General features: G+C 36.8%; 1 protein-coding gene across 1 annotated transcript; it reads right to left on the reverse strand.

Annotated features, from left to right (window-relative positions):
• Positions 1-27,956, reverse strand: clcn5b (chloride channel, voltage-sensitive 5b). Its single transcript, XM_051113972.1, has 13 exons — positions 27,553-27,956; positions 26,369-26,506; positions 18,589-18,737; positions 18,415-18,514; positions 16,674-16,861; positions 14,124-14,246; positions 12,213-12,419; positions 11,789-11,869; positions 9,362-9,925; positions 8,402-8,588; positions 7,807-8,205; positions 5,723-5,939; positions 1-3,754 (listed from the first exon to the last, which is right to left on the reverse strand). Exons 2-13 carry the CDS (start codon positions 26,496-26,498, stop codon positions 3,664-3,666), a joined length of 2,436 nt encoding a protein of 811 aa, XP_050969929.1. The 5' UTR covers positions 26,499-26,506; positions 27,553-27,956; the 3' UTR covers positions 1-3,663.
• Positions 27,957-27,995: the final 39 nt, after the last annotated feature.

Here is a 27,995-nt window from a genome sequence, read left to right on the forward strand (position 1 = left end):
TGGAATGCATCATTCAGATTTATTCAAATGGACAAAAAGTTCATTTGACAATATGGTATAATCACAGTCATGTACAAATACTGTAATAGAAAACATTTCTGTGCAAATAAATACATATTCAAGTTAACATCTTTCAGCAATAAAACAGGCAATACTTCATCTCCGATAAGTGCTTTGGAATAAATTATGCAGATTTCCTTTCCTTCCATGCAATCTGGTAATAATCGCCTTTTTGGCGGGAAAAAAAAAAAAAAAAAAAAAAAAAAAAAAAAAAAAAAAAAAAAAAAAATCACAGGTTTCTTTGGACATACGTCGTAAACGTGCTCAATGACGCCTCTAAAAGCAGTTTACTCAGCTCTTGCTCTCGGCCCTAAACTGGCTGTTTGCATAGAAAAAGGCGAGTAGACGCCAACTCAGCAGCTGTTTACTTGCTGCTTCCTGAGTTGAAAAGTTAGTAGAAGTCTACGCTCTGGAGATAAGAACATAGGAGGTCTGTGGCGTGTCCTGTTTTACATTACAACATTTCATTTGGTCCCGGTCCTGGCCCGGCTCCTTCTGCACCAATCGAGTGTTGGGTTACAGCGCAAAGAGGCTCAGCACCCACCCGGATTGCAGGAATGAGTGGAAGGTCCTTCGTGCCAAGTCTCTCCAATAACCCCCCGTGTGACACAGAAGGGACCTTTGTGAAACGATCCCTCCGCTGACCAGTGAACACTGTTTAATTAACCTTTTCTCCTCTCCCTCCTCCCATATTCCCATGTTTTCCTAGGAGGGCAAAAGAGAAAAGCGTAATCTCTCCTTCCAACACCCCACACAAATACTCACACATATACACACACCTTTTCTTTCAGTAATCAGAGCGCAAGAATTTCTTTTTTTCCCCTCCGCTCTATTATAACAGCTCAGAATCGCCCAGAATCGCCCGTTGTTTAAAGACTGGACCGGAAATTGTCTTTCTAAGAGTGGAAGGCGGTCTGGGCTGCGTGACGGTGCTCGAGGGAAGCGGTCGGGGGACATCCTGGCGACCGGGAGCCCAGACGAGCAGGAGCGAATGGGAACAATAGCCCTCCACGACCTCCCTGCCCCAAATCCAACTCCCGGGAATTACGGCGAGCGGGGAAAGAGAGCGTTCGGAACGGTCGTGAAAAGAATCAAATGCCTTTAATAGGTCATAAACAACAAATGCCAATGGCGGGGAAAAAAAAAAACAAAAAAAAAACTGGAGGGTGGAGGTTTTAAAACGTGTAGGCACGAAGGTCCAGCAAGTATGCCAAGGAAGGGGACTACAGTACGAGTTTAGTCCTTTCACTACAGGGAGGATCTCGCTGTGTCATGATCGGATCCTCACGGACAAACAAGGGAGTTGCCTGGAGATGTTTCGCCGAGGTCGTCTGAGGACGACAGTGCGGTTATACTAGAAAGACGGCGAGGGTGATGGATCTCCAAAGACCGCATGGAGGGGCCCAGGTGCTCAATATGAGCATAAAGATGCTGGGGGAATAATATAAAGAGCCCCGAAGGTAATGACATGAGAGAATGCCGCAACACACCCAGCAAGCAAACCGGGCCAAGAGTCAATCAAATAGCGCACAATGTCCAGAATGAACAGAGTGTGAGATGGTGCCTCCTGGTGGTGCCAAGCAAGACCTGCAGCTCAGCTGAGTTGATATTGGCAGCCACTGTGAACCTTTTGGAAAACATATGCCGCTGGTAAGACCAAATAGCTTGTTACAATAGCAGAAAGACAGAGGGTAAACCAGGGCACTTCAACATAACTACTGAAGGCGTATTGAGTTCATACAAAATTGAAAATTGTGTTTACTTGCCCTCGTGTTCTTCCAAAACTGTATGACTTTTTAATCTTCTGCAGAACATGCACGAACAGTTTTTGAACAATGTTGGTAACTGTTTTGTAGCCACTGTATGAACAAAAAACCCACTATGGCATCTCACAAAATGTCCTGTGTTTCACAGGTTTGAAACGGCAAAAGGATGAGTAAATGACAGTATTTTTTGATAAACCACTCTTTTTAAGGCACCTTTCCTCATAAAAATCAACACTGGCTTTTGGCAGGTTAAAGTTAAATGTACATACAGTCAAGGTCAAAAGTTTACATACACCTTGCAGAATCTGCAAAATGTTAATTATTTTACCAAAATAAGAGGAATCATACCAAATGCATGTTTTTTATTTAGTACTGACCTGAATAGGATATTGCACATTAGAGATGTTTACATATAGAAGAGAAAATAATAGCTGAATTTATAAAAATGACCCTGTTCAAAAGTTTACATACACTTGATTTTTAATACTGTGTTGTTACCAGAATGATCCACAGCTGTGTTTTTTTTTGTTTAGTGATAGTTGTTTATGAGTCCCTTGTTTGTCCTGAACAGTTAAACTGCCCGTTGTTCTTCAGAAAAATCCTTCAGGTCCCACAAATTCTCTGTTTTTTCAGCATTTTTGTGTATTTGAACCCTTTCCAACAATGACTATGATTCTGTGATTCATTTTTTCACACTGAGGACAACTGAGGTACTCATATGCAACTATTACAGAAGGTTCACCTGTGGATCATTCAGGTAACAACACAGTATAAAGAATGTAAACTTTTGAACGGGGTCATTTTAATAAACTCAACTATTATTTTCTCTTGTGGACTATATGTAAACATCTTTTATGTGAAATATCTTATTCAGGTCAGTACTAAATAAAAAATTTTGTATGATCCCTCTTATTTTGGTAAATTAATTAACATTTTGCAGATTCTGCAAGGCTTATGTAACCTTTTGACCTCAACTGTATATATTTTTCAAGAGTGGGATTCAAAACCTTCTCAAAGAGTGAGAAATAGAGGAACGGCACTACTGAGGGCAATTTGCTACCATGTATAAAAACAAAAAACAAAGAGTAAGTGTGTCTGTGTGACTTCTCAACATGATACACTAAATCTCACTGCACTTCCACAAAAGGCGGCACATCTTCTCACAGGGATCGCTCGACACACGCAGGTTCAGACAAGACACCCTTAACGCACGTTTCCCAGATCATCTCAGGAATGTTCTCACCCTTCTGAAGTTCCTTTCGAGGTCAAACGTCACTTCAGGGATGGAAACCCTGCTTAAAAAATAGCTTAAACTACTCTCTTAAATTGCTGGCTGGCTTAAAACCGTCTCAGTTGGTCAGTCGCCCACTCATATAAATGCCCAAAATCTGCAACCCAGACAAGCCTAAGTGACTAGATGATAGTTCAAGCAACTTCTTGGGAGAGCAAAGCACCATAAACGAATAAAGAGCACATTAAAAAGTCGTTGATCCCCAAATGTAAGTGTATGTGTAGACAAGGAAAGCATTTGGTCCATATACAGCAAGTCTGGATGGCAACAATTCAGATCTGGCCCGATATGAGGTTCACAGGTGTGAGAGGACAGCATTTTTCACATTGTCTCTGTAGCCTCCAGACAGGCTAAACAGCTCCTGTCTGAACGTGTCCAGTTCTGGAGTAGCGAAAAGCTGCCTTAGGCCAGTCTCACACCACTCTATAATAGCAGTACCTCAGCGACACACAGTCCTACCACCACCATCATCATCATCGTAGGATGATTCAGTCCTCCATGTGTGTTTGTGTGTGGAGGAGTGAGTTTATCCCGTCCGTTCAGTCTTCAGTTGAAGAGGATTGAATCCGGGTCTCTGTTGGCCATCTGCGCCATGTGTTTAAGAATGTCCTTTTTAGTGATGATTCCCAGCAAACGCCTGAAAGAGCAAAAGAGAAGAGAGAGAAAAAGGATTCTTGTTTTTAATTAATACAAATCACTGATCTGTCAAGACACAAATCAAACAGACAATTATTGAACAGATGGTCCTAGTTAGCATATGCATGAGAGAGACTATGTTTGCATAAAGTTTCAAGGCCACATGTTCAAAGTGCATGTGTGTGTGTGTTTCCAGTCTTCTCTTTTTATATTATGTCATTTCCTTTTATTGTGCTAGATAGACTTGAAGGGTGGATCACAGGGACTGAGAAAGATCAACAGCCACGTTGATCCACTCAACATTGGGACCTGATTATCTCTCTCACACACACACTTACTTTAAAAGGCAAAACAACTGCAGCAAGAATCAGCTTCAGCCAGTTTGAACAAATATGGTAGGGAGCGTTCTTATAAAAAAGGCCATTTGTTGAAACAAAAAAACAGAAACTCAATATGGACTTTTACGAGTATAAATCCCCCCATCTCAAAAGTGCAGTGTATTTCTAAGTTCAATTTATTTGTATAGCGCTACTCACAATGCATATTGTTTCAAAGTAGCTAGGAAGCATGGCATGAGTGTTGAGGAAAAACTGTTTACGTAGTTGTGGATGCAGAAGAAATCTCGGGAGGAACAAAGACTCAGCTGGGAAAGCTTTCCTGCTTGGGCTGGTGCATATTTAAAGTTTAACAAACACAGTCTAACTGCAAAGTGGAGACAACAGCTCTGAGTCAGCTAACTTTTGACACTGCAAATCATGAAGGCAGAACCTTATAAATGTATTTGAAATGCTCAAAATAAGCAGCAACAACACACAAAGCTGCAAGCAGCGGTGAAAGGGCCCTCGCACCTGGACTCACTGCCACCCGGTGGCTTTAGGAAAGCAGGGAACGGTGAGCAATATGCATTTAAAGTTGTAAATACAGAAGGAATATGTCAAAGTCATTTATATGTGCCAAACTTCCTGTTTCCAGCAGGTGGCGGTATGATTACAACAGAATATTGGCCTTTAGATGTGTTCTTATCAAACGTGAAGTTTGGGGCAGATCGGACATTGTATGGCTGAGTTACAACAACTTCCTTTTCCAGGGCAAAATATTGAACTTTGTCAGGCGGCCACAGACACACCCTTCAACAAAAACTTAAGATCTTCACAATTTAACAATGCAAAGGCCTTTAGAGTAGACCGACCAAATATAATGCTGATATCATTAAAACTTTAGGAGGAACTGCTTTAGAGCGTAAAACATGCCACTTCCTGCTGCCAGCAGGTGACGCTATGACTATAACTGATATGAGCATGGGCATGAGCATGTATTCAGCACAGGACTCTTGTTAAATATGTGAATTTTGATGCAAATCGGACAATGTATTCCCGAATTATAACAACTTCCTGTTTCATGACGAAACTTCGAAGTTTGACAGGCCGCCACGGACACGCCCTTCAACGAAAACTCAAGATGTATGCAATTTAACGTCACAAAGGGCTTGGTGTTGATCTGTTTAAATCTCTAGGAAGAGTCTGTTGAAATACAACACCTGAAAACGGCAAAAAACAATTCTAAATAACAGACTTCCTGTTGGGTTTCGGACTTCGTACCAGGAGACTTTTTTGTAGGTATTGGTGTGTTACATGTGCCTACCGAATTTTGTACATGTATGTGAAACAGCTCGAGTGGCACTTCATTGACATTTTATAGGTGGCGCTATCGAGCCATTTTGCCACACCCACTTCTGAAACCCATATCATATGTAAATTTTTGCCAATTCTAGTGTGTGTGCAAAATTTCATGAGTTTTCGTGCATGTTTAGGCCCTCAAAAATGCAATTCATTTTGGAGAAGAAGAAACTGACTCACAGTTGACTGCAATAGAGTATGATATTAGCATGTCCCTAAGCAAATCTATTTTTTGTACCAATTTAAAAAAAAAAAAAACATCTTTAGACTCCAAGGTTCCTCACTGGACTCACCCATTCTGAATAACGAGGCACTGCCGCAGGCCAAGCTTGCGGAAGATGTCCACTACGATTTCCATGGGCGTGTGTACAGTGACTGTAAAGGGGCTGAGGTCCAAGATGCTGCGCAGTTTGACTGCAGGAGGAGCGCTGGATGACATGGGTGGATCACATTCAGTGAACAGGATGGGAGACATGCTGACTACACCCTCTTGATTCCGCCGTGCATTTTCTAAGATGAGTAAGTGGGGGAAAAAAAAACAGGGAAGTTAGCTGGATAAACTCAACATTAATCCATCAGTTACAACAAGGGTTAATTAGCAAAACTTTTGTGGCAGCCCAAGGTTGTTCGGAGATCATCATATTGCAAAAAAACTGGCAAGAACTGGCTGAAATCACTGCTTCCAATCTGACTGGCTAGCCGCTCTAAAACGTCTTGGATTCAGGGTGCACTGGGTTTCAATCAGTCATCCAAGAAACAAAGTTGCACTTACAAGGCGCCAGGCTGACAAAATCTCTGTGGTATCAACTTTTTGACTGATAATTAAGGGTTTGAGACATTTAGTAGCAAGTAAATAAGATACCCTCAGGCACAACTTGATCTCCCTAAATATCAGGGAAAAAATAAAGTAAAATAAAATATAAAAAATTTCTTTCAAACTGTGGTCGGTTGCATCAGTCAGTTGGCTGGTTTGTAAGACTCCTAAAAACAAACTGATAACATGATGGCCTACAAGCAATTTTTACACAGAGAGCAATATCTGACCTAGAAATATTGTTTATTAAGATTAAGATTATATTTTTTATTATATTATATTAAATTATATTAAATTATATTATATTAATTATATTATATTATATTATATTATTTAATCATACTTACCCAAAACAGCCAATATTGATAATAAAAAGAAATGTTTATTGAGCAGCAAATCTGTAAATTCAGATGCACTTCTAAAGAATCATGTGACACTAAAGACTAGAGTAACTTCACAATATTACTGTTTTAAAATAAATGCAGACTTGGTGACCATGAGAGACTTCTTTCAACAATATAAATCTTTTCAATTATCAGTATTACAAACTTTTGAACAAGAAAAAAAATAAAAATAAAATAACAAATCTAGTCTCTTATGCTCAACAAGGCTGCTGCATTTATTTGGTTAAAAAATATATAGTAAAACCTTAAAACCTTTAAAAAAATTAATGTGTTGTAAAATATAATTTATTCCTGTAATTTAGTGCTTAAAAACACTGATTATTAATGTTGAAAAAAGTCTTAAGTGTGACTTTTGTTTTATTGCATCCTTGCTGAATGAAAATATTTGTTTCTTTAAAAAAAAAAAAAAATAAATAAATAAATAAAAAATATAAATATATAAATAAACAATATATTATATATACACATATATATTATATATATATGGAATTCAGGAAATTTGAAAAATAGGTCGAATGTCACTTTTTTTGTCGAAATTAGGTTTTCATGAAATTATTATTCTATAACATCTTGTCTATCATCTCTGAAAATATCTCGGCGAAATTCACTTGTTTAGTGCAGAAAAAATAGCCATTTATTGCAGCAAGCAGAAATGACTGTCTTTCTCTCATGTTAAGAACGTACTGCTGAGGTGCTTTCCCTTAACACCACAAAAAACAGTTAACCTATCAAAATAAACCACGTAACATATTTAGTAAGGACATATTAATTCACATTCTCTGGCAGTCCTGTGTAAACTACGGCACGCAAAGTTATTTATTTATTTATTTAATATTGTGAGATGGTGGAGTGCAACAACACTGTCTGAAGTACTGCAGCTGCTCACTTAACTGATTTCACTCGTCTCAATCTGCTCAATCTTGGTGATGTCAGTGCCCTAAACCATGTTATAACGGACTATTTCACATCCAGAGATGAAGGATCAGATGATGAAGTTGCTAAAGAGGAGTTTTAAAAGGGCTTTATTTTGGATTTTTTGCGATTAATCGTCCCCCATATACACACACACATACTTGTCTTGACTGAGAACACCCTGTAAATAGCATAAATATGTGAAGTGACCAATAGAAAAAAAAAAACCCCAAAAAAACCCACTTACCTAAGGATATGACCAGATCCCTTCTCAACACAAAGCCCACCAATCTTTCAGACTGATGTGAGATCACCACAGGAAAGCCGCTGTAGGTTGTGTCTGCGATGAGTCTCTCCACCTCCTCTACAGTCATTCCACTCTGTGTCAGCACAGACAGCGGCGGGTCGATCCGCCGCGGCCGCATCACATCCGTGGCAAGAGTCTTGTGGCGGAATTCTTCTTTGGCTTCCAGGAAGGGGTAACCGTTGAGGCGAATATGGGCCTCGTAGATGCTCTCGCGACCCAGAGCATCCGCAACCCATTTGCTGGTCATGGTGGCAGCCATGAGGGGCACAATGTACTCTAAACCTCCCGTCAGCTCGAACATAATGACCACCAAAGAGACGGTCATTCGGGTCACACCGCCTAGAGCAGAAATGAGAAAAAAACACTCGCTAATTTGACAATGCAGCAAGGTCAAGCTACATTCCTGAAAGCCACCATTAACTGCTTCTGCATGGAAGACTGCGCAAGGCAATTTGGTTGCGAAGTGAAAAATAAATCATCTGGAAAATGAATGTTCAGTAAATTTTCACAGAGATGCGGCTGAATCAACCCTCACCCAGACAGGCTGCTGCTCCCACCATGGCATACAGGCCCGGCGTGATGCAGTCTGCCCCCGGAGAGCACCAGCTTTTGAAAATGTTCCGTTCGTGGTGGTGTATGGCCAGCTGCTCCATGCCTACACCAAGAAGTCGGCCTGCTATGGCCCCCACTGCCATACTAGGGATGAATAAACCTGAAGGCACCTGGAGAAAGTACAAAGAGCAAGACAGAATTAATAAATAGAGATGACAGAGCTTACTTGATATGCATTCAGCGCTTTGACAACTTAAAGATGTTTTGCAGGTTTTACTGTGACGGAGTTGAATCAATACCAAAATGTTGCCTTTCATATTATGCCAACCACTGGTACCTTGCATTAATATAAAATAGACACCAAATACAAAGTCTCAAAATAAAATAAAATAAAACATTTGGAATACATTTAGAGAATTTTTGTTTTTTATTAATTAAAATTTTATTAATTAGAAATACTAGATAAATAAAACAGAAATGTCAGATAAGAAAACTACTTAAGAAATCGTGCCGTGCTAACTAAATTATATAAATTATATACAAGTTGAAGTTGATATTAAAGTTGATCTTAAATCACATAGATATTAAATTAAATATATATATATATATATATATATATATAATATATTATTATAGATTAAAGTTGAGAAACTAAAATATTTAAAACTGAAATAAAAAATAAACTTATATTGAAATAAAATTACTAAAAAATTACTAAAATTAAAATAGAAAACTTTCCAAAATTACATTGTACCCTGGTATACCTGTTGTACTTAAATAATATAATAATAAATATTATAAAAACATTTGAATAAATATTATAAATAAATATGATAAATATTTTAAATATAACAAATATTAATTCATTTAGTGGTTTTATTTTAACTGCGGTGATATTCAAATACATTTTGCCTTTAAATAAAAATACATCTAGGTCTGTTACCTTCATTCCAAATGTAGCCACAGTGATGAACATCTTAAAAACCAGTGCAAGAGCTAGCTGCCACATAGCTGTGTAGAGCCCTGGTCCCGCCGGCCGGGCCCCCAGACCATTAGCGGCAGTACCATTAACACTTCCTGACGTGCTTCCACTGTTGCCGGCGTAGTCACAGAGTTTCGACGAGTCCAGCAGGCCACAGTCATTAAACAGCTCCGAGATCAGTTCGCTGCTGCCCATCCGAGTGTACTCGTTTGGGAACGCTAGCAGCGCTGTAAACAGAGTGACCAACAGAACCTCGAGGACAGAGTAGTTCCCAAGGCGGGTGTTCTTTCGGAGACGGCACCAGGCAATGTTAGCACGAATGAAGAAAGCCCCCCAAAGGCCACCGAAGATGCCCAGAAGCACAAAAGGTACGAGTTCTAGAAGATGCCAGGGAGTGTGAAATTCAACGTAGAAAAGGACCAATCGGCTGTTGCCGAAGGGATTAATGGAGCGAAGGGTGAATGCTGCAACCAGAGCAGCAAAGAATGAACGCCACAGAGTCTTCAGAGGGAAGTAGTAGCTGACCTGAAAAAGAAATGCAGGAGAAATATGGTCACTGTCAGATGTTAAAACAACATTCAGCAGATGTTTTCACAATTTAGGATTCAGCATGCACTACTGTGGAAAAAGTTTGGGGTCAGTAAAAAGCCAGAAACGAATATGTTTATTCAGCAAGGACATATTAAATCAATTTGCACATTATTTCAATTTATTAGACATTAAATCACAAGTGACATTGAAAACATAACGCTGTCCTACTGAATTTTTCTATTCTTCAAAGAATCCTGAAACATCACAGTGTCCACAAAAATATTAAGCAGCATAACTGCTTTCAACAATTATAAGAAATGTTTCTTTTCAGCGCATTAAATGTGTATTAAACTCAGCATCTCTGAAGGATCGTGTGACACTGAACACCATATTTTTTAAATATATTAAAATAGGAAACAATGACTTCACTGTAATATTTAACAATATTATTGTATTTTTGACAAAAATAAATGCAGTCTTGGTAAGCATAAAAAGAATCTTCATAACCACTGAAAAAAATGTCCCAAACGTTGGAACAGTTATGTATGTGATATTTATTAGATTGCTGTCTTTTAACATTTAAATATATATGTATATACATATATATATATATATATATATATATATATATTTTGGTGAATACTTATTTCAGGAAATTATAATAATGAGAAGTTTTGTTTTATAATAATAATTTTGTTTTGTTGGCCAAATAAAATTGTATCATGATCGTGTGCAAATTGAATCACAGAGAGAATCTCATAAAATGACCCCCTCAAAACAGCCTATCTGGGCTTATATTGCTTTAGCTGGCGTAAGGGTGAACAAAATGACCAAAATCTTATATCACGATATGAGTAATTTTATTTCGCTGTAACAATATATTTTTATTTTTGCTTTAAATATGGTATTTTCAAAATCTTTGGTACCATACAAAAATGTCATAATTCTTGTCACCAGTGTCAATATCATGAAAAACTAATACTAGCCTGAATTAAAAAATAAATAAATAAATAAAAACCCTCAGGCTCGCCGTACAAGTAAACAGTCAGTGACTGTACCAGTGCAGTCACTTGCTCTTAAAATACTGTAATTTTTGGTAATACAGGTAAGAGTAGATCTTTTGAATATATCTTTTGAATCTGTAAAGACTCTATGTTTATTTGTGTGCATTTACAATAACATCAAAACATTGTGCTTTTGTAAAATAATGAAAGCAAAGTATGTGCTTTCTGCCATCTCGGTCTCTGGCCTTTCGACGTGACTCTGTAGTACGTAGCGGCGTGGAGCTAGTGTTAAACAAGCTTTTGTGCTTAAAAGCATACAAATTTAAATTTTTCGAAAAAAAATAACCGATCGTTTCGCTAGATAAGACCCTTCTTCCTCAGCCGGGACCGTTTAGAGCCCTTCGAAGCTGCATTTTTTTTTTAAGATTTATTTTTGGCATTTTTATGCCTTTATTTAGATAGGACAGTGTAGTTTTGACAGGAAGCGAAGTGGGAGAGAGAGAAGGGGGTGGGGTCGGTAAAGATCCACGAGCCCGGATTTGAACTCGGGTCGCCCACAGTGTTTTGCATTTCAATCCTGAAATGTTTTCCTCAAAAACCATAATTTCTTTACGACTGAAGACAGAGACACATGAACATCTTGGATGACAAGGGGGTGAGTAAATTATTTGTAAATTGTTGTTCTGGAAGTGTTCTCCTTTAAAACAAACAACTACTAGTCGACCAGAAAAATCTTTTGTCAAGGGCAACCCTAATAATAACCTTCCAAAAGAACAAAAACTAAATAAAAATCAGAACCATAAGTCATAAACTTACATCTCCCTGTTTATGGAAGGACTGCACAAATGCTTACCTCTTCCAGACTGAAAAGCACTCCACCAATAGGAGCACCAAACGCTACAGACACTCCAACTGCAGATGCTGCAGACAACACCTAATACACACACAAATAAAGATTTACACATTTGCATTCCATTGCATGCACAAAATGTGTATTCAACCTCCTAAATTCACAAACAAGGAATTATACGATCAGCCTAGACAGTCTAGAAAAAGCCTCGGCTGTTCTATTACCAAACTGGCACTGGCAACTTCCAACACATCCGTTAACAGAGACCATGCCAAGAGGCTTATATCAATGTATTACATTACAAGTTTTGATCCAAGACACAAAATACTTTGTTACTTTTCCGTCAGTCTTTCCCACACTCCCCTCTCCCTTATCTCTCCATCACTCCATTCCTCCTCTCCTTATCTCCCGCCCCAGTTCCTCTCACCTCTCGTCTCTTGGCCTCATTTCGACGGTATTTGGTGAAGAAATGGCATAGGATGTTTGCGCAGCAGCAAGCTACATGAACCAGAGGACCCTCCTTCCCCAGACTGAGGCCGGACGAGACGGCCAGCACCAGTGTGATGGTCTTTATTATCAAAGTCCACTTCCCCAGGTACCCCCGAATTATAAAGCCACTCAGGATGGTCTTAATCTGCAAGAATTAAAGATCGGTTATTCAGGATTTAAAATTATCTGCAAAACTGGGTATTTTCCAGACCGTAAGTTAAAGTATGGGTTTTTATTCACTTAAGCAGTTATTCTTGGCTTACGAACATGTCTTAATGGATCGTTTTAAAAACAGCCATTAAAAATGTCCCTAAATCTCCTCCGACAACTCCTCCACATGAATTTAAATCAGTATTACAACTACAATAATCTAACATGGGGTTTGTGTCAGACAGACAGTGTGACTTATGTCAGAAAGCTCTTCATTGTTCTCTCTGCCAAGGTTAGAGAGCAGAAGCAATTGTGGTTGAACATCTGAAAACATTTTGAACATCTGAAAACGGTACAGAAAATTGTTGAAACTGTCGAAAACTGTAATAAACTGATATAATCTCTATCCAACTGCTTGTCTCTATTCACCATCTCACTTTGCTCAGACAGTTTGAAATGAAAACTTAAAAAGTTTAAGGTATAAAATGACTTCCAAAGTCTTGCTCACTACTGTGTGCTTAACGGGGGTGTCTGTAAAGTCAAATTTAAAGGGATAGTTCACCCAAAAATGAAAATTCTCTCATTAAAGGAGAAGTTCACTTACAGTACAAAAATTTACAGATAATTTACTTACCTCCTAGTCATCCAAAATGTTCATGTCTTTCTTTCTTCAGTCGTTAAGAAATTATGTTTTTTGAGTAAAACATTTCAGAATTTTTCTCCATATACAGATTGAACTTCCTAAATGCAGCTTCAAAAGACTCTGCACGATCCCAGCCGAAGACGAAGGGTCTTATCTAGCAAAACGATCAGTTATTTTCTAAAAAAAAAGTGACAATTTATACTTTTTAACCTCAAATGCTCATCTTGCTCTGCATGTACTCTGTGTATTCTGGTTCAAGACAGCTAGGGTAGGTTGAAAAACTCCCATCTATTTCGTAAAACTTCAAAATGATCCTACATCGCTACAGAAGTACCGACCCAGTGTTTTTTGACATACCCTAACTGTCTTGAACCGGATTACACAGTACACACACAGCTAGACAAGAAGAGCATTTGAGGTTAAAAAGTATATATTTTTTTTTTTTTTTTTTTTTTTTTTTTTTAGAAAATAACAGATCGTTTCGCTAGACAAGACCCTTCTTTCTCAGCTGGGATCGTTTAGAGCCCTTTGGAGCTGCATTTAAACTGCACTTTGGTAGTTTAAACTCGTGGGCACCATTGAAGTCCACTATATGGAGGAAAATCCTGAAATGTTTTCCTCAAGAAACAAAATTTTTTTACGACTGAAGAAAGAAAGACATGAACATCTTGAATCACAAGGGGGTGAGTAAATCATCTGTAAAAAAAATTTCTGGAAGCGAACTTTTCCTTTAATTACTCACCCTCATGTTGTTCCAAACCTTTAAGACCTAAGGTCAGAAAGCTCTCGGATGTCATCAAAATATCTTAATTTGTGTTCTGAAAATGAACAAAGGTCTTACGGGTTTGGAACAACACGAGGGTGAGTAATTAATGACAGAATTTTCATTTTTGGGTGAACTAACCCTTTAAAGTGATGCTAAAGTGTGTAGTTTCTGTTTGAACACACAAGACAATCTGATTGTAGTTGTAGAATGAGTGATTTGTTGGGAAAAGAGCTTGAATGTGTGGAAAGATGCGTTATACATTGTGTGTGAGCATTTGAGGAGCATCTCACCTCTGGTATTCCTGAGCCACAAGCGTAAGGGGCGAAGGCTCTCACAAGACTCACAGCCAGGAAGGAGAAGAGAAGAGCCCAGCACACATACATGAAGTAACTCACCACATATGCACTGGCCCCCTGCAGGACACACATAGGATACAAAACAAAAGGATCTTATACACTGTCACCCCCTACAGGGCATATCTATAGTTAGAGGCCACAATATTTTTATTTTACATACACCATACCATTTACTCACATCCTGAAGTGTATGAAACTTGATCATTTTGAGACTAAAAATAATAAATAAATGAATACTGGACAATTTGAGTCATCTTACATCCTAATTAAAGCTTGGACCTCCCTCTCCAATAAAAATAATACCTCAAATCTCAAGAGAAAGCATTGTAAAAATGGATATGGGAATAAATATTGAAATTTAAAGAACATAAGCTACCATTTTTTTTTTTTTTTTTTTTACAAAAGTAAACAGAATTAAATCTGAGATTAAAATGTATGTTTTAATTGTCATTTCTTCAAAAACAATATTGTAGCTTTGTCTTCATACCACAAGGGGGTGATAAACACTAGCATTCAGAAGTTTGGGGTCAGTCAGATTTTTGAAAATATAAGACACATTACATTGATCAAATGTGCAAAGACATTTATATTGTTAAAAATTATTATTAGTTCAAAAAATGTGTCCTGAAAAAAAAGTATCACTGTTGCCACAAAATCAAGAGTTTTCAATCAGTGATACATTTTAATATATGACGAGTTTATTTGCAAAAAACGGATAACTCCGTTTTTAACAATTTTCAAAATCATGTTTTTCTATAGTGCATTCTAATTATTTTAAACTGCAGTTGTGTTATTTTGATTAGGTAAAACATATATACATACACACACACACACATATATATACATATACATATACATATACACAGTTGTGTTATTTTGATTAGGTAAAACATATATACATACACACACACACATATATATATACATATACATATACATATACACATATATATATATATATATATATATATATATATATATATATATATATATATACACACACACACATACACACACACACACACATATATATATATATATTTGCAAATAAACTCTCCATATATTAAAATAAATCAGTCATTTCAATGTGTAATAATATTTTCAAATTCAAGTTTTATTATATTTTTGATCAAATAAATTCATCATTGGTGACCATAAAAGCACAACCCCAAACTTTTGAACCATAGCACATACCAACACCAGAGTGAATCCAAAGTGAAGAGAGGCACCTGGAACTCATTTCATTTAGCCTTTGCAGAACACTGTCATACATTTATTTGGAAATCTTTGAGTTAAACAGGCCTGTAAAACTTGAATTCCGCTAAATTGTAAACACTTATTACAACAATCAGACAGAAAATAAAAAGGAAACATACATCTGTCCTTCATCTGTCAACATGTCAGTAACAATTTGATATTTTATGCAAACAACAACCACAAATGTTTGTGATTTCTCATGTCAATGGAAAAATGAATGCAAAATTTGATTCAAAGCCACAACATAATGATGTGATTACACGTAATATTCTCCTCCTGGTATTGTACTCTCACACTTATAAAACATGGATCTCTGTTTGGGTCAAATATAGGGATGTAACAATTACCGGTTTGACAATAAATCATGATAAAAACTCCCCACGGTTATTATTACTGTTTCAAATTTTAATTATCATTAAAACCGTATTTGATTACCGCAAATGGGGGTTGAGCACCCACCAGCAGAAACATAAATCGGGAATTGTAATGAATATGAATGTACCTCTGAAGGTTCTAACTGTCTTCAGAAAAGATTCAATGGCATTTTGTTTTCACCTTTGTTTCACGTAACGAAGAAGTGTTCTTAATCGCAATGCTGCTTTATCCACGTAGTTCACAGGAAACAGCTGTAATTCAGCTTTTCCATAAGCGCCATCTAGTGTCATACAGTGGATTTACAGAGACTTACATTTACATTCAGCTTGTGTGCAGTTTTTGTCCTGCCAAAAAACGGACCGAATTTGCATGTCCTGCTGTAGCAAAAATTTTGACTGGTTGATGAAAAACAAGCTTAAGTGGATTCTACACATTTAAACAATTCAGACCAGTTATCTAGATTATTTATGGAACACATAAAATGCATATAATCAATTTTTGATTTTTGAAAATATTGATCATTTGGACTTAACCCTTTTCTTTATTTAAAGACTGAAATGAGAGGTTTATCTTTTTATGAAACTTTTTCACAGCTTTATTTGAAAATTTAAAACATGCTATTAGTTAAACTGTTGTGAAGGCTACTGTTGTTGGTTCAGTGATTATGCAAACAAAAAGTCATTTTATTTGTATCAAACTTGGTAAGGTGATTTATGTGTCAGTACTTTTTGAACATTTCTAGTACATTTTAACAATATCGTGATAATACTGATAACCGTGATAATGTTGGTCACTATAATCGTGATAAGAAATTTTCATACCGTTTCATGCCTAGTCAAATACACAACCCACCTCATTGACTCCCACCATGAGTTCCGCCCAGCTTTTCCACTGGGGACACTTGTCTCTTTCCTGAAAAGTGGTCTCATTGGAATCCCAGCAGCAGTGCTCGTGATTAAACCAGAACCCATTCAGGCACACGCCCTCTTTAAGGTCTGTCATCCAATGGGCAGAAATGTCTATACCTCCAGCCAAGGCCCCTGGGAGAACACAAAAAGACTTTTAATTCACATCATATGCATGGTGTTTGCTAATGCAAACATGTCACCACAATGCTATGATATTTTGGGAGTTTGCCAGATCTTTGCTCTGTGGTTGCGACAGTGCGGTTTTTAGCACATTGCCTATTCGCTTACTGACCTAGATCAAGCAAGCTCATCTACAAGTTTCCACAATATTCTAGATACAATCCTAGCACCTTCTTCAGTGCATGTTTATAGGATTTTTCCATTTTTATTTTGTCCACTAGTCTAAAACCATAGATCTGACAATGTATAAAAGTAATAGCACATTTGATCCTGGACCAAAAAACCAGTCATAAGGGTCAATTTTTTGAAACTGAGATTTGTACATCATCTGAAACCTGAATAAATAAGCTTTCCATTGATGTATGGTTTGTTATGATAGGGTAATATTTGGCCCGAGATACAACTATTCAAATATCTGGAATCTGAAGATGCAAAAAAAAAAAAAAAAAAAAAAAAAAAAAAAAAACCTAAACTAAATTTTGAGAAAATCGCCTTAAGTTGACCAAATGAAGTTTTTAGCAATGCATATTAGTAATCAAAAATGAAGTTTTGATATATTTATGGTAGGAAATTTACAAAATATCTTCATGGAACATGATGTTTACTTAACATTGTAATGATTTTTGCCATAAAAGAAAAATCAATCATTTTGACCCATGCAGTGTATTTTTGGCTATTGCTACTAATATACCTGTGCTACTTAGAACTGGTTTTGTGGTCCAGGGTCACATATGTGTTGTCAACATGTGCTCGTCACAAATGGTGTGTGGCAAGCTGTGTACCCGGAAGCCCATTTCTGACAAACACACACTTGGGTTTCTTGAGTATCTCAAAATTATTAGTTGCAAAAAGTCATAATTATGACACACAGGGTCAAAATTATAAGATGCTAAGTCAAAATTATGAGATACTAAGAGATAAAAATGTATAATTATTGACAGTAAGTCAAACTTTTGGTCATAACTGACTTTTCATCATTTTATTATGACTTAGTATTTCATACTTTTAACATTTTTGTTAAAATTATGATTTATCAAAGCATGTTTCATCCTTTGATGGCAGAGATATCCTTTCGTAATATGAAAGCTCATTTCCAACATTAGAAAAAAACATGCTTTCGTAAATCTATTATGAAAATAATAAAAAGTCATAATAAGATAAGTTAAAATGACGTCAAGGCATGTCATAATTATGAGATAAACATTTCTGAACATTTGAATTTATACAATACAAAGTCAACAGTTTTTTTGTTTTTTTTTTGTCATTATTTTGATTTACCAATGCATTTTTTCCTTACACAAAAGAAATGGGTTTTTCTATACCTTGATTCAACAAAGTAAGTGCTGTAAAATTAAAAAAAAAAAAGTATTCAGCAGGGGCCATTAAGCAGGTGATGTTCAGCAGGGAAAAAAAAAAAAAAAAAAAAAAAAGACTTGATTGCTTGATTGCTGTCAGCAATCAAGAAGTGAGAAAGTAAACAGGAAGTGGGCAAGACGTGGGCTGACCTGACATGAGTCCAATGAGAAGCATCAGAAGCCAGCCAGAAAAGGCATCACTGACACTGAAGAGCAAGGCTACTGTGGACTGCTTACTCTTATTGGCAATCTGAAAAAAAGATGAAGCGTTAAAGCAGAAACTGAGGGGTGAAGTTTCATAAGCAGGTGGAATAGCCCGCTCACCTCTCTATGCCGATCTCTGTCTTTAGACTTCTCCCTAACCCAGTCGATGGTGTTGAAGTCCTCGTAGGTGCCAATGCCAGGAACGGTGTCATCCAGGAAATCCATCATCTTAGGACTGCTCTTCGGCCTCCAATCTGGTTTACAGCGGCCTACAGAGACAAAACACAACAAATTCTCATGGGAAACCAGCAGACATTCTGCATATTTGCGTGCAGCAGTGCATGCCTATGCCATGTTTCCACTGTGAAAGCAGAATGCAAATAAAATGCCAGTTAATCATAGACAATTCCCATTGTGGTCAGAGGAATTGCAGATAACAACCAGTACACTAATGCATTGTCAATCAGAGCTGTTAGCATGCGTGATATTGCTGGCAGGTCAAAACTAATGCACTTTGACAGAGCCAGACAGACTCAACAAAAAGAAAAGGGCAGAAGCTGACCTCAAACGCTGACCACAAATAACACTGGATGAGTTAGAAGCCAGTTACAACAGGAAACACAGTGAATGTTACATGTGTTTACATAATACATAAAGCACTTTTATTTTACTTCTAGCATGTTTACTCAGAAACAATGAGTAACCTTGAAAACACGAAAATTTATATTCCAAGAACTATGATTGAAGTAACTGATTGCTACATTTAGAGTCAATACCATGCGATTAGACTAGACAGGAAGTTGCTCTGGCTACGACCATAACAAAACGAGCCTTATTGCCAAGTATGTTTACATAGGGCTGGTTGATATGGCCAAAAAAATCATATCTCTGCATTTTTTGGCTGAATAGCAATATACAGTGTGTATTTTAAAGCCTATGGAAACAAATAAAGTGAATGTAACCATTTTGTGCAAAAAAGGGTTAAAATCACATTACAGCCAGAGCTGGGTAGTAACTGATTACATGTAATCTGGATTACATAATCTTATTCCAAAAATTAAGTAATTGTAATTACATTAAATTACATTTTTAAATACAATCAGTCTACTTTTTAAGTATTACATATCATACACAACAGCAATTATTTATTTATAATTTATTGATTCTCCCTAATTCCTCTTTTTCATCTTTTAAATTTTTCTTTCCAGAAATATCATATCTGTTATACACTCAGAAAGTCTTCCAGTTTTGTGGACATTCACACAGAGTTCAGTCAACTCAAATACGTTTGGTAATAAGTTAGACATTTAAGTTGACTAAACCAAAAATTTGGTTTGTTAAACTTAAAAGCTGGGCTTGTTACCCAGCTGCCTTAAAATTTGAAATTGAATAAACTCAAATATCTAAGTTGACATTTTAAGTTGACTAAACGTTTTTGAGCTGATTGAACTTAACATTTTAAGGCAGCCAGGTAACAAATTATTTTAAGTTGACGCAACATATTGTTTTTACAATAATGTACCCCTGAGATATTACAATAAATATTTTAATAATGAAGTCAAATGTTATCTAAAAGTAATCTAAAAGTAGTCTGACATCATGGGCTTCACTAGGTCATTTTTGGGGGGGATTCAATCGGCTCCTCCCCATCTTTCAGCGCATTCTTCAATCCGCAGACCAGCAGTGGCGGTGCAGAGAGAGAAACAAAGAGTGCAAGGTGCGTGTTTATCGATAGATTGTTATAATCTACCGCTGTGTTCACCCCTCATCACACCACAGCTGTTTTCTCCAGTGAAAATGAAGCACATATAAATGCATAAATGCAAAATTTAATTTTCAATATAATGCATATTCCAGTGCATGTAGCAAAGAGGTTTGCATACTTGAGCTAAGGAATGAGGGTTGTACTAGAAATGCAAACAGTAAAATTTTATTTGTACAGTAAACAGGTGTGCGTTTGTGAGTGTGTTTGTGAGAGAGATCATGAAGACTTGTATTTGGCTTATTCAGTACTCAAATGTTAAACCAATCTATGCAGTACAGTGGAATACTGCAAAAAGTTTAGTATACCACCCCTATAAGTCAAACTTTTTTTTTTTTTTTTTATTTATATATATTTTTGTTTTATTATTATTATACCCTCATTGGGGGCTGAGCCCCCCTAAAATGAAAATCCTAGAATTGCCCGTCTGAAATTATTGCCTAAAATATGTAATGGATTATGCTACTAACTACAATTTTTGTCATGTAATTTGGAATTAGTAACAGATTACAATTTGTAAGTAATCTACCCAGCTCTGCTTATAGCTGTAACATTACACTCACACAAACATGTGTTTTTTAAAGCAGAAGTTAAATTCACTAAACTAAAAATGAAAATAATTTAAAAAAAGCACTGACTAACTGTATTAAATGTATGTGCCATTTTGATCACCCCTGTTAACAGTTACTTTATAGTTAGTACCATTATAAAAATACACTTATTTGTAGGTTTAACCTTCTACATATAGCACATTTATTGTCCAACAACAAATATTTTAATCAAACTATATATATATATATATATATATATATATATATATATATATATATATGTGTGTGTGTGTGTGTGTGTGTGTGTCAGAATTTTTGTGCTCCTATTTTATTGTGCGGCATCTCAGAGCGCGGCTATGACTATTTAACATTCACAGATAGAGAATATACCTGTGAAAATGTAAGTTGTGTGCTAAGGAAAACATCACATCTCTAACACACTAAACTACACATGCTATAGGTCTCATTTTTAGGATAAAATTGAAGCATTTGCTCCACGGCAGCTCACTCTGTCTCTTCCGCTATTTTTTAGATGTGCTCATATCAAACTATTGAATATCGATATACACAGTATTGTCTCATATCATATCGTTAATAAAGAATATATTGAGCGAACTCAATATACAGCCTAGCCCTATTTTTACACACACAATGAATTTGCACTGATGATTATGTGTAGTGAAACACACGTCAGATGTTAAAGATCAAACAAGTTTAGCTGGTTTAACACATGCAGAGCAAAAGACACCAGGCCTTCAGACTGGTTCTAAAACAATGTGGTACAAATTCAAAGATTCAGGTTCAACTTGAAACAAGCCCTCTGACAGCACAAGAGCATGACATTTTCAGCATCTGACATATAGGACAGCAATGCAGTTGGCTACAAGGTGCAGCCTGTGCTTAGCCTGAACAGAAATGAAAAAGAAAAAGCTCATGTCACTGCATCTTCCGAAAAGAACAAGGGAAAATATTTTGCAGAATGTTTATGCTACTCTTTTCAATACAAAGGACTTGGGCTGCCAAGCTGAAAAAAACTGAAAGAAGACAACAAACTTAATTACAGGTGCAAAAGTCATCTTAAATTGTAATTAGGCACTGAAGAACGTCACGTTGTAATTAGAATGTTTACCATTTCTCAGCAAAGCTTTGTTTTTAATCTTGCGCTTGCTTTTTTGGTTTTCTTTTTTTTTAATGTTTGAATGTCTAAATCATATTCAAATAGGCTGAAATGGGTTAACAGGAAACTTTAGCACTCAAAATAGGTCTATGGGAAAATAAGGTTAGGGGAGCACTGTGGACTTTGACCCATAAACTGTTATTTGAGTCTGACGTACTTTGACTTATTGCAAAAACATTAAGGAGGAAAACATGTTTCAAGCTTGGGGCTTTAAGGGAAACCAGCAGCTCTGTAAAATGAGACTGTGTGCTTTTATTATTATTCTCTAGCATATGGTCTAATTCAGTTCACTTTGATCTCATATGTTGGGTCTTTTACTTATTATCCAGTGAAAAATAATTTAACAGAAAGAGTAAAGACTGAGTAGGAGAAAGAAAGAGAACAGACGTTTACCATGAAAAACAGCAGCTCAACCTAAGATGGAATTTCAATGGACTTCCTTTCAGTTCTTTATTAAAATCTTCAAATCATTCTTACAAGAAATTAAACTATGCAAATGTTGCTGGTATCTTTAAAGGATAACTAAGTTGCTAATATAATTCCTGATAAATACTGAGCATTGGTTCATGTGACTTGTTCTGAAAAGTGTCAAACTTCTACAGCAAGTGGTAAAATGCACGCGATGGCTATAACTACATTTCCTTCCTGGCACAGTGACTCATAACTGCCTTGTATGTTTATCAGTGTAATCATTTCATGCCTGCTGTAAACCTCAGACAGAATTAAGGAGGCTAAGTTTGGTTCTGTCGCCATGAGTTAGGCTCTCCAATATACTTATTGTATTATCAATGTCGTTAATCTTTCCCCTACTCCCTCATTTTATATTCTCTTTATCTCTCAACGCATCACTGAAAACAAAGTTGAAACACACGCACAGTGCATAACATTGCCCCAGGCACACACAGTACGCATTCATTAGTATTTTGCCATTGTTTGCTTAATCACCAAAGGGTCTTCGTGCTGAACTTCATTGAACACCCACACAAAACACATGCACACATAAAGAAAATTATACTAACAAAATAGTAGCACAAAGTTCCTTTGAACACCACACATCAAGGCTGGAGCTCCAGGCTACAAGGGGAAGAAGACAAACAGAAAGCATGTGGTAGATTGTGTACAACAGGAATGTTTTTGTAAAGGCCTTAAAGGTATCATTCTAATAATGTCCCACTTCAGGGTGTGGCAGACATGTCTTTTAGCTGTGATATCTACTCAGATTTTTATAAAGTTAATTTAAAGGTGACCTATTAAGCCCCTTTTTACAAGATGTAATATAAGTCTCAGCTGTCCCCAGAATGTGTCTGTGAAGTTTCAGCTCAAAATACACCACAGATCACGTATTATATGGAAGCAGAAATACGTTGTTTTCGTGCATGTCTCTTTAAATGCAAATGAGCTGCTGCTCCCCACCCCCTTTACAAGAATAGGGCTGTGCTTTTAAAGCTTGTACCTCAGATATTCTGCCAAAAAAACATTTGTTTGGTTTCGTTTATCATGTTTATCGCATTGAAATCATGCGTTTTAAACCATATTTGTTTAAACTTAAACAGGGTTGATACAGGGTTTTCTGAGCGCACACATCCGAAGCACGTGCACAGAAAACAGCTGTCACACGGCATGTGAGTACTAAACTAAGTTCTCTTTCATGTCTAATTGCGCTTAAACTGTCAAATACACACAAGCTTCTGCTAAAAACACACAAGTTACAAAAACAGTCGGTTAGGTCTATGAAGGTAAACAGCTGGGAATGCGATCGCATGTTTATATGTGACCCTGGATCACAAAACCAGTCATAAGGGTCATTTTTTCAAAATTGAGATTTATACATCATATGAAAGCTGAATAAATAAGCTTTCCGTTGATATATGGTTTGTTAGGATAGGACAATATTTGGCCGAGATACAACTATTTAAAAATCAGGAATCTGAGGGTGCAAAAAAAATCTAAATATTCAGAAAATTGCCTTTAAAGTTCTTTAAATAGTGTTCTTAACAATGTATATGACTAATCAAAAAATAAGTTTTCATACATTTACAGCAGGAATTTTACAAAATATCTTCATGGAACATGATCTTTGCTTAATTTCCTAATGATTTTTGCCATAAAAGAAAAATCTATAATTTTGACCCATACAATGTATTTTTGGCTATTGCTACAAATAAACCCCAGCGACTTAAGACTGGTTTTGTGGTCCAGGGTCACATATAAGATAAATAAATAAATCTGCTCTCTCTTCTCCTCTGAGGCTGGGACTCCAAATAGTATTCTGAGCTCATCCGTGCAGCCAACGACAGAACAGTTAGAATGCTTTGCTCAAAGTTTTGCCATGGCATTAGAACTGCTACACTGTTGTAGCTTGCAAAAACAGAATGGCGGCACCAGGGGTGAAAAAATTAAGCGGCAGTGATATTATAAGATCCCCTTTTTATGTCACAGAGGTAGCGAAATCTGAATGGCTTGTTTTTTTGCATGCTTGCAGAGAAAAGCTTACCAAAATAAAGTTACTGGATTGTCCTTCACATTTTCTGGGTTGGTAGATGCACCGGAGACCCAATTATAGCACTTCAATATGGATTTACATGAAACGTCAACTTTAAGAATAACTTTTATATTATATTACTATATATAAAAAATTAAAAAGGCAATCTGAGACTCAGAATTCTGAGGAAAAAAACCCCTGAGAATTGCCCCGTCACAAACAGCCTGATTGACAGGCGATCTGACCAATCAGAACGCCGAATCCACCATTCTGACTGACAAACAAATCAGATAGGAGAGTAGATTAACTTAGATGGACTTAAACTTGAAACATTGTGTGTATTGACGTCTTTACGCGGATTAAAAATAATATACATTCTGATGTTCATTCATGTTTTTTTCATGCTTTAAGTAAAGAAGAAAAGGCCTGTGTCAATTAATCCAATAAGGCAATACACTGATCTGTCATGACACATTAAAGAGCCACAAAACGCTATTTATCGTTTAAATTTCTTAAAAAATGGCAAGCTAAGACCTTGTCTGTCGGTGTGCTGTCAGTTTCCTCTTTGCTTCGCAATGCATTTTCCACTGCATTAGAAAGATGTGTAGTGTGAGAGTGGCGTTGTTTGTCGGACATAGTAACAGTAACAAAGGAGGGTGGGTTTTTGCAAACGGTCAATTGTGAAATGCAAACATGGAAAGTGCAATAAAAAAAAGTCTAAATTTCAAATTTATATCTGACAATTCAGACTTTTTCACACAATTTACATTATTTCTTAATTTGTGATAATTGCAAGGAAAAAAGTATGAATTGTAAGATAAAAAGTCACATTTACCTTATTTACCCCATGACAGATAAAAAAAAATGGACAATTACTTGATTATCCATACATAATTTTTACGAAAAAAAAAAAATTATGATAAAAGGCTTTGGAGGAGTGTTTATTTGTGTATCTCTCAATCATCACTGTATTGCATTACATTTTGTTTTGCCCCCAACAATACAAACTACAGAGCTTTGATCATTTAAAGGGTTAGTTCACCCAAAAATGAAAATTCTGTCATTAATTACTCACATGTTGTTCCACACACAAAACATTTGTTGAACACAAATCAAGATTTTTTTGATGAAACCCAAGAGCTTTTTGGCCATAAAAATATCAGCAACTGAACAAATTCCATACTTTTTTTTTTAAATCAGTTTGGGCCTCTGAATAAAACAGAGCATGTTTTACTCCTTGAGCATAAGCTCTATATTCTCACTACATCATACTATATGAGCCATAAAAACCTGCTCAAACATGACACTCAGTAAAGAAAACACATATGTGACCCTGGACCACAAAACCAGTCATAAGGGTCCATTTTTTAAAACTGAGATTTATAAATCATCTGAAAGCTGATAGGACAATATTTGGCTGAGATACAACTATTTGAAAATCTATTCTATCAACTGCTATTTCATATAAAAGGCTTTACGAGGTTGTGGTAAAACAGTTATTACAATATTAGAGTAATAGTTCCAGACAAGAAGGAAGAGCGAAATAAGGAATAAGGAAGAAAGCATAGATTGTGAAATACAGACACGAAAAAGGAACTTCCTGCTATAGAACAGTCTGTCAGTGACATCACACACAGCATCATCAGTATCCGCGCAGAGAACAGAGTGATCTGATCCCACCAAACTGACACCTCTGAAAGACTAGACCTAGATGTTTTACAAAACAAATGTGTGATACTCCATTCAAAGTGTGAACGTCTATGCCTTATCTACCAAATGTTTTAAAACAAAGCCTTTGAACACCCAAGCAAACTATTTAATCTTGCAAAGGCATTAAGGTCTTTGATAAAAGCTTTAAAAAAGTACAATGTGTACAGTTTAAAAGGTTAATGTCAGCTTTTGTAGTGTGTGCATGAGTGTGTCCCTACCTGCGCTGTAATCGCGGTCCAGAGGCGGGACATCCTCACTGAAATCCACAGTAGCATCTGAAATATCCACCAGCTCATCATCACTGCTTCCACTGTGATAATTATTGTTGTAAAACCCTCCGTTGTCCATGATCACCCCTGTCAGTGCGGAGAGAACATAAGGTCAAAGTGGACTGAGGGGGAAGTAACAAAAATGTTATTCTTCATCCATTCATAGTCCTCAGCAGTCTGTTGCGAAATTACAACATCGTCCCAGCAAAGCAGATATGATAAATCACTAACAAACATGACACAATTCTAGTAAATGCTGTGTTTATTAAGACTTTTAATGACTACACTGCTCAAGCTTAATGTTACTGATAAACAGAAGTTCTGGAATCGTGCTACGCTGCTCACACCAAATTTCTGATTCACTAAAAAGAAGCGATTCATACGAATCATTTGTTAAAGAATCGGGCTACGCTGGTCGAGCAGTACGTTCTGATTCCACCAAAACGAATCGGCTCATTCGAGTCACTTGTTAAAGAATCGGCTAGACTTGTCGCGCTGCATGTTGTGACTTCCTAAAAACTGGCAGACAAGAGTCATTTGTTCGTGAATCGCTCTATACATTAGCATAAGTCAAGAAAGTGGTCCAGAAACACTGTCAGACTATTCAAATGTATAAGAACCAGGTTGCAACCTACCGCAAAGTGGGGCATCGGTCACCCACCTGGTGCTCCTCTGAAATGATGATAGTAAAACTCACTCAGGTTTTAAACTTTAAAGCCACTTCCTTTATCTTCCTCCGCAAATATTTTACAAAAGAACTAATATAATATGAAACAACTAATTTTAAAAACACAACACCATCGAGGACAATGGAGTAAGTTGGATCCTCTCAAGCTCTTAGCAAAACAATACTGATTTTATTGACCGCGTTTTAAAGTCATCAGATAGTTTGTCAAATATTGCAGAGCTTGAGCAATAAAGCGACCTGGTTATTGATGTCCTCTGTTTGATCAGTTGAAGTGGCTGATAACACTGATAACGCTTGGATGTTTTGCCACATCTAAACACAGCTGTCATTCATCTTAGTTGTGTCTGGCGACTTTTTAATCGATGCTAATTCATTCTTTTGAAAGATTCGATCAGTCCAAATGACTCGGTTCTGGATCTGGACTAAAAAAAAGTTTGATACATACCTGTGGGTCTTCAGGTAGTGGTCGTTGCTAGTTAGTCCTGGACTTTACGGAGGCGACAAGTCTTGTGATCTGGATTTTAATGTCCCTCGGTTGAGCAATGCCGACGTAATCTTCCACAGCTGTCTGCCAGCTCCGTCAACTGGTGCGTCACCGTTTTACCGGCAAAAGCATCTCATAACCTCTTCCCCACGGATGTCTTCAGTCCGATCTCACAGACCTTTCGCATCTGATAAAGTTGGAAGGGAAAGGTGTACCGATGCATCGCTGAGGGGTTTTGGTTCAATAACTGTTCCCTTCCTCAAAAAACGTGAACGGCTGAACTTGACGTGTTTGGAGGTCAATAGCGCCATCCAACGTCTTGGGGAGTTACTCAAAGTAATTCAAATCATCCCCAGAAGCAGTCAAAAGTAGTAACAGTGACAACAGTGTTCTTCAGGTAAACA

The sequence above is a fragment of the Labeo rohita genome, chromosome 7, assembly GCF_022985175.1.
Source record: "Labeo rohita strain BAU-BD-2019 chromosome 7, IGBB_LRoh.1.0, whole genome shotgun sequence".
In the NCBI taxonomy this organism is placed as follows: domain Eukaryota; kingdom Metazoa; phylum Chordata; class Actinopteri; order Cypriniformes; family Cyprinidae; genus Labeo; species Labeo rohita.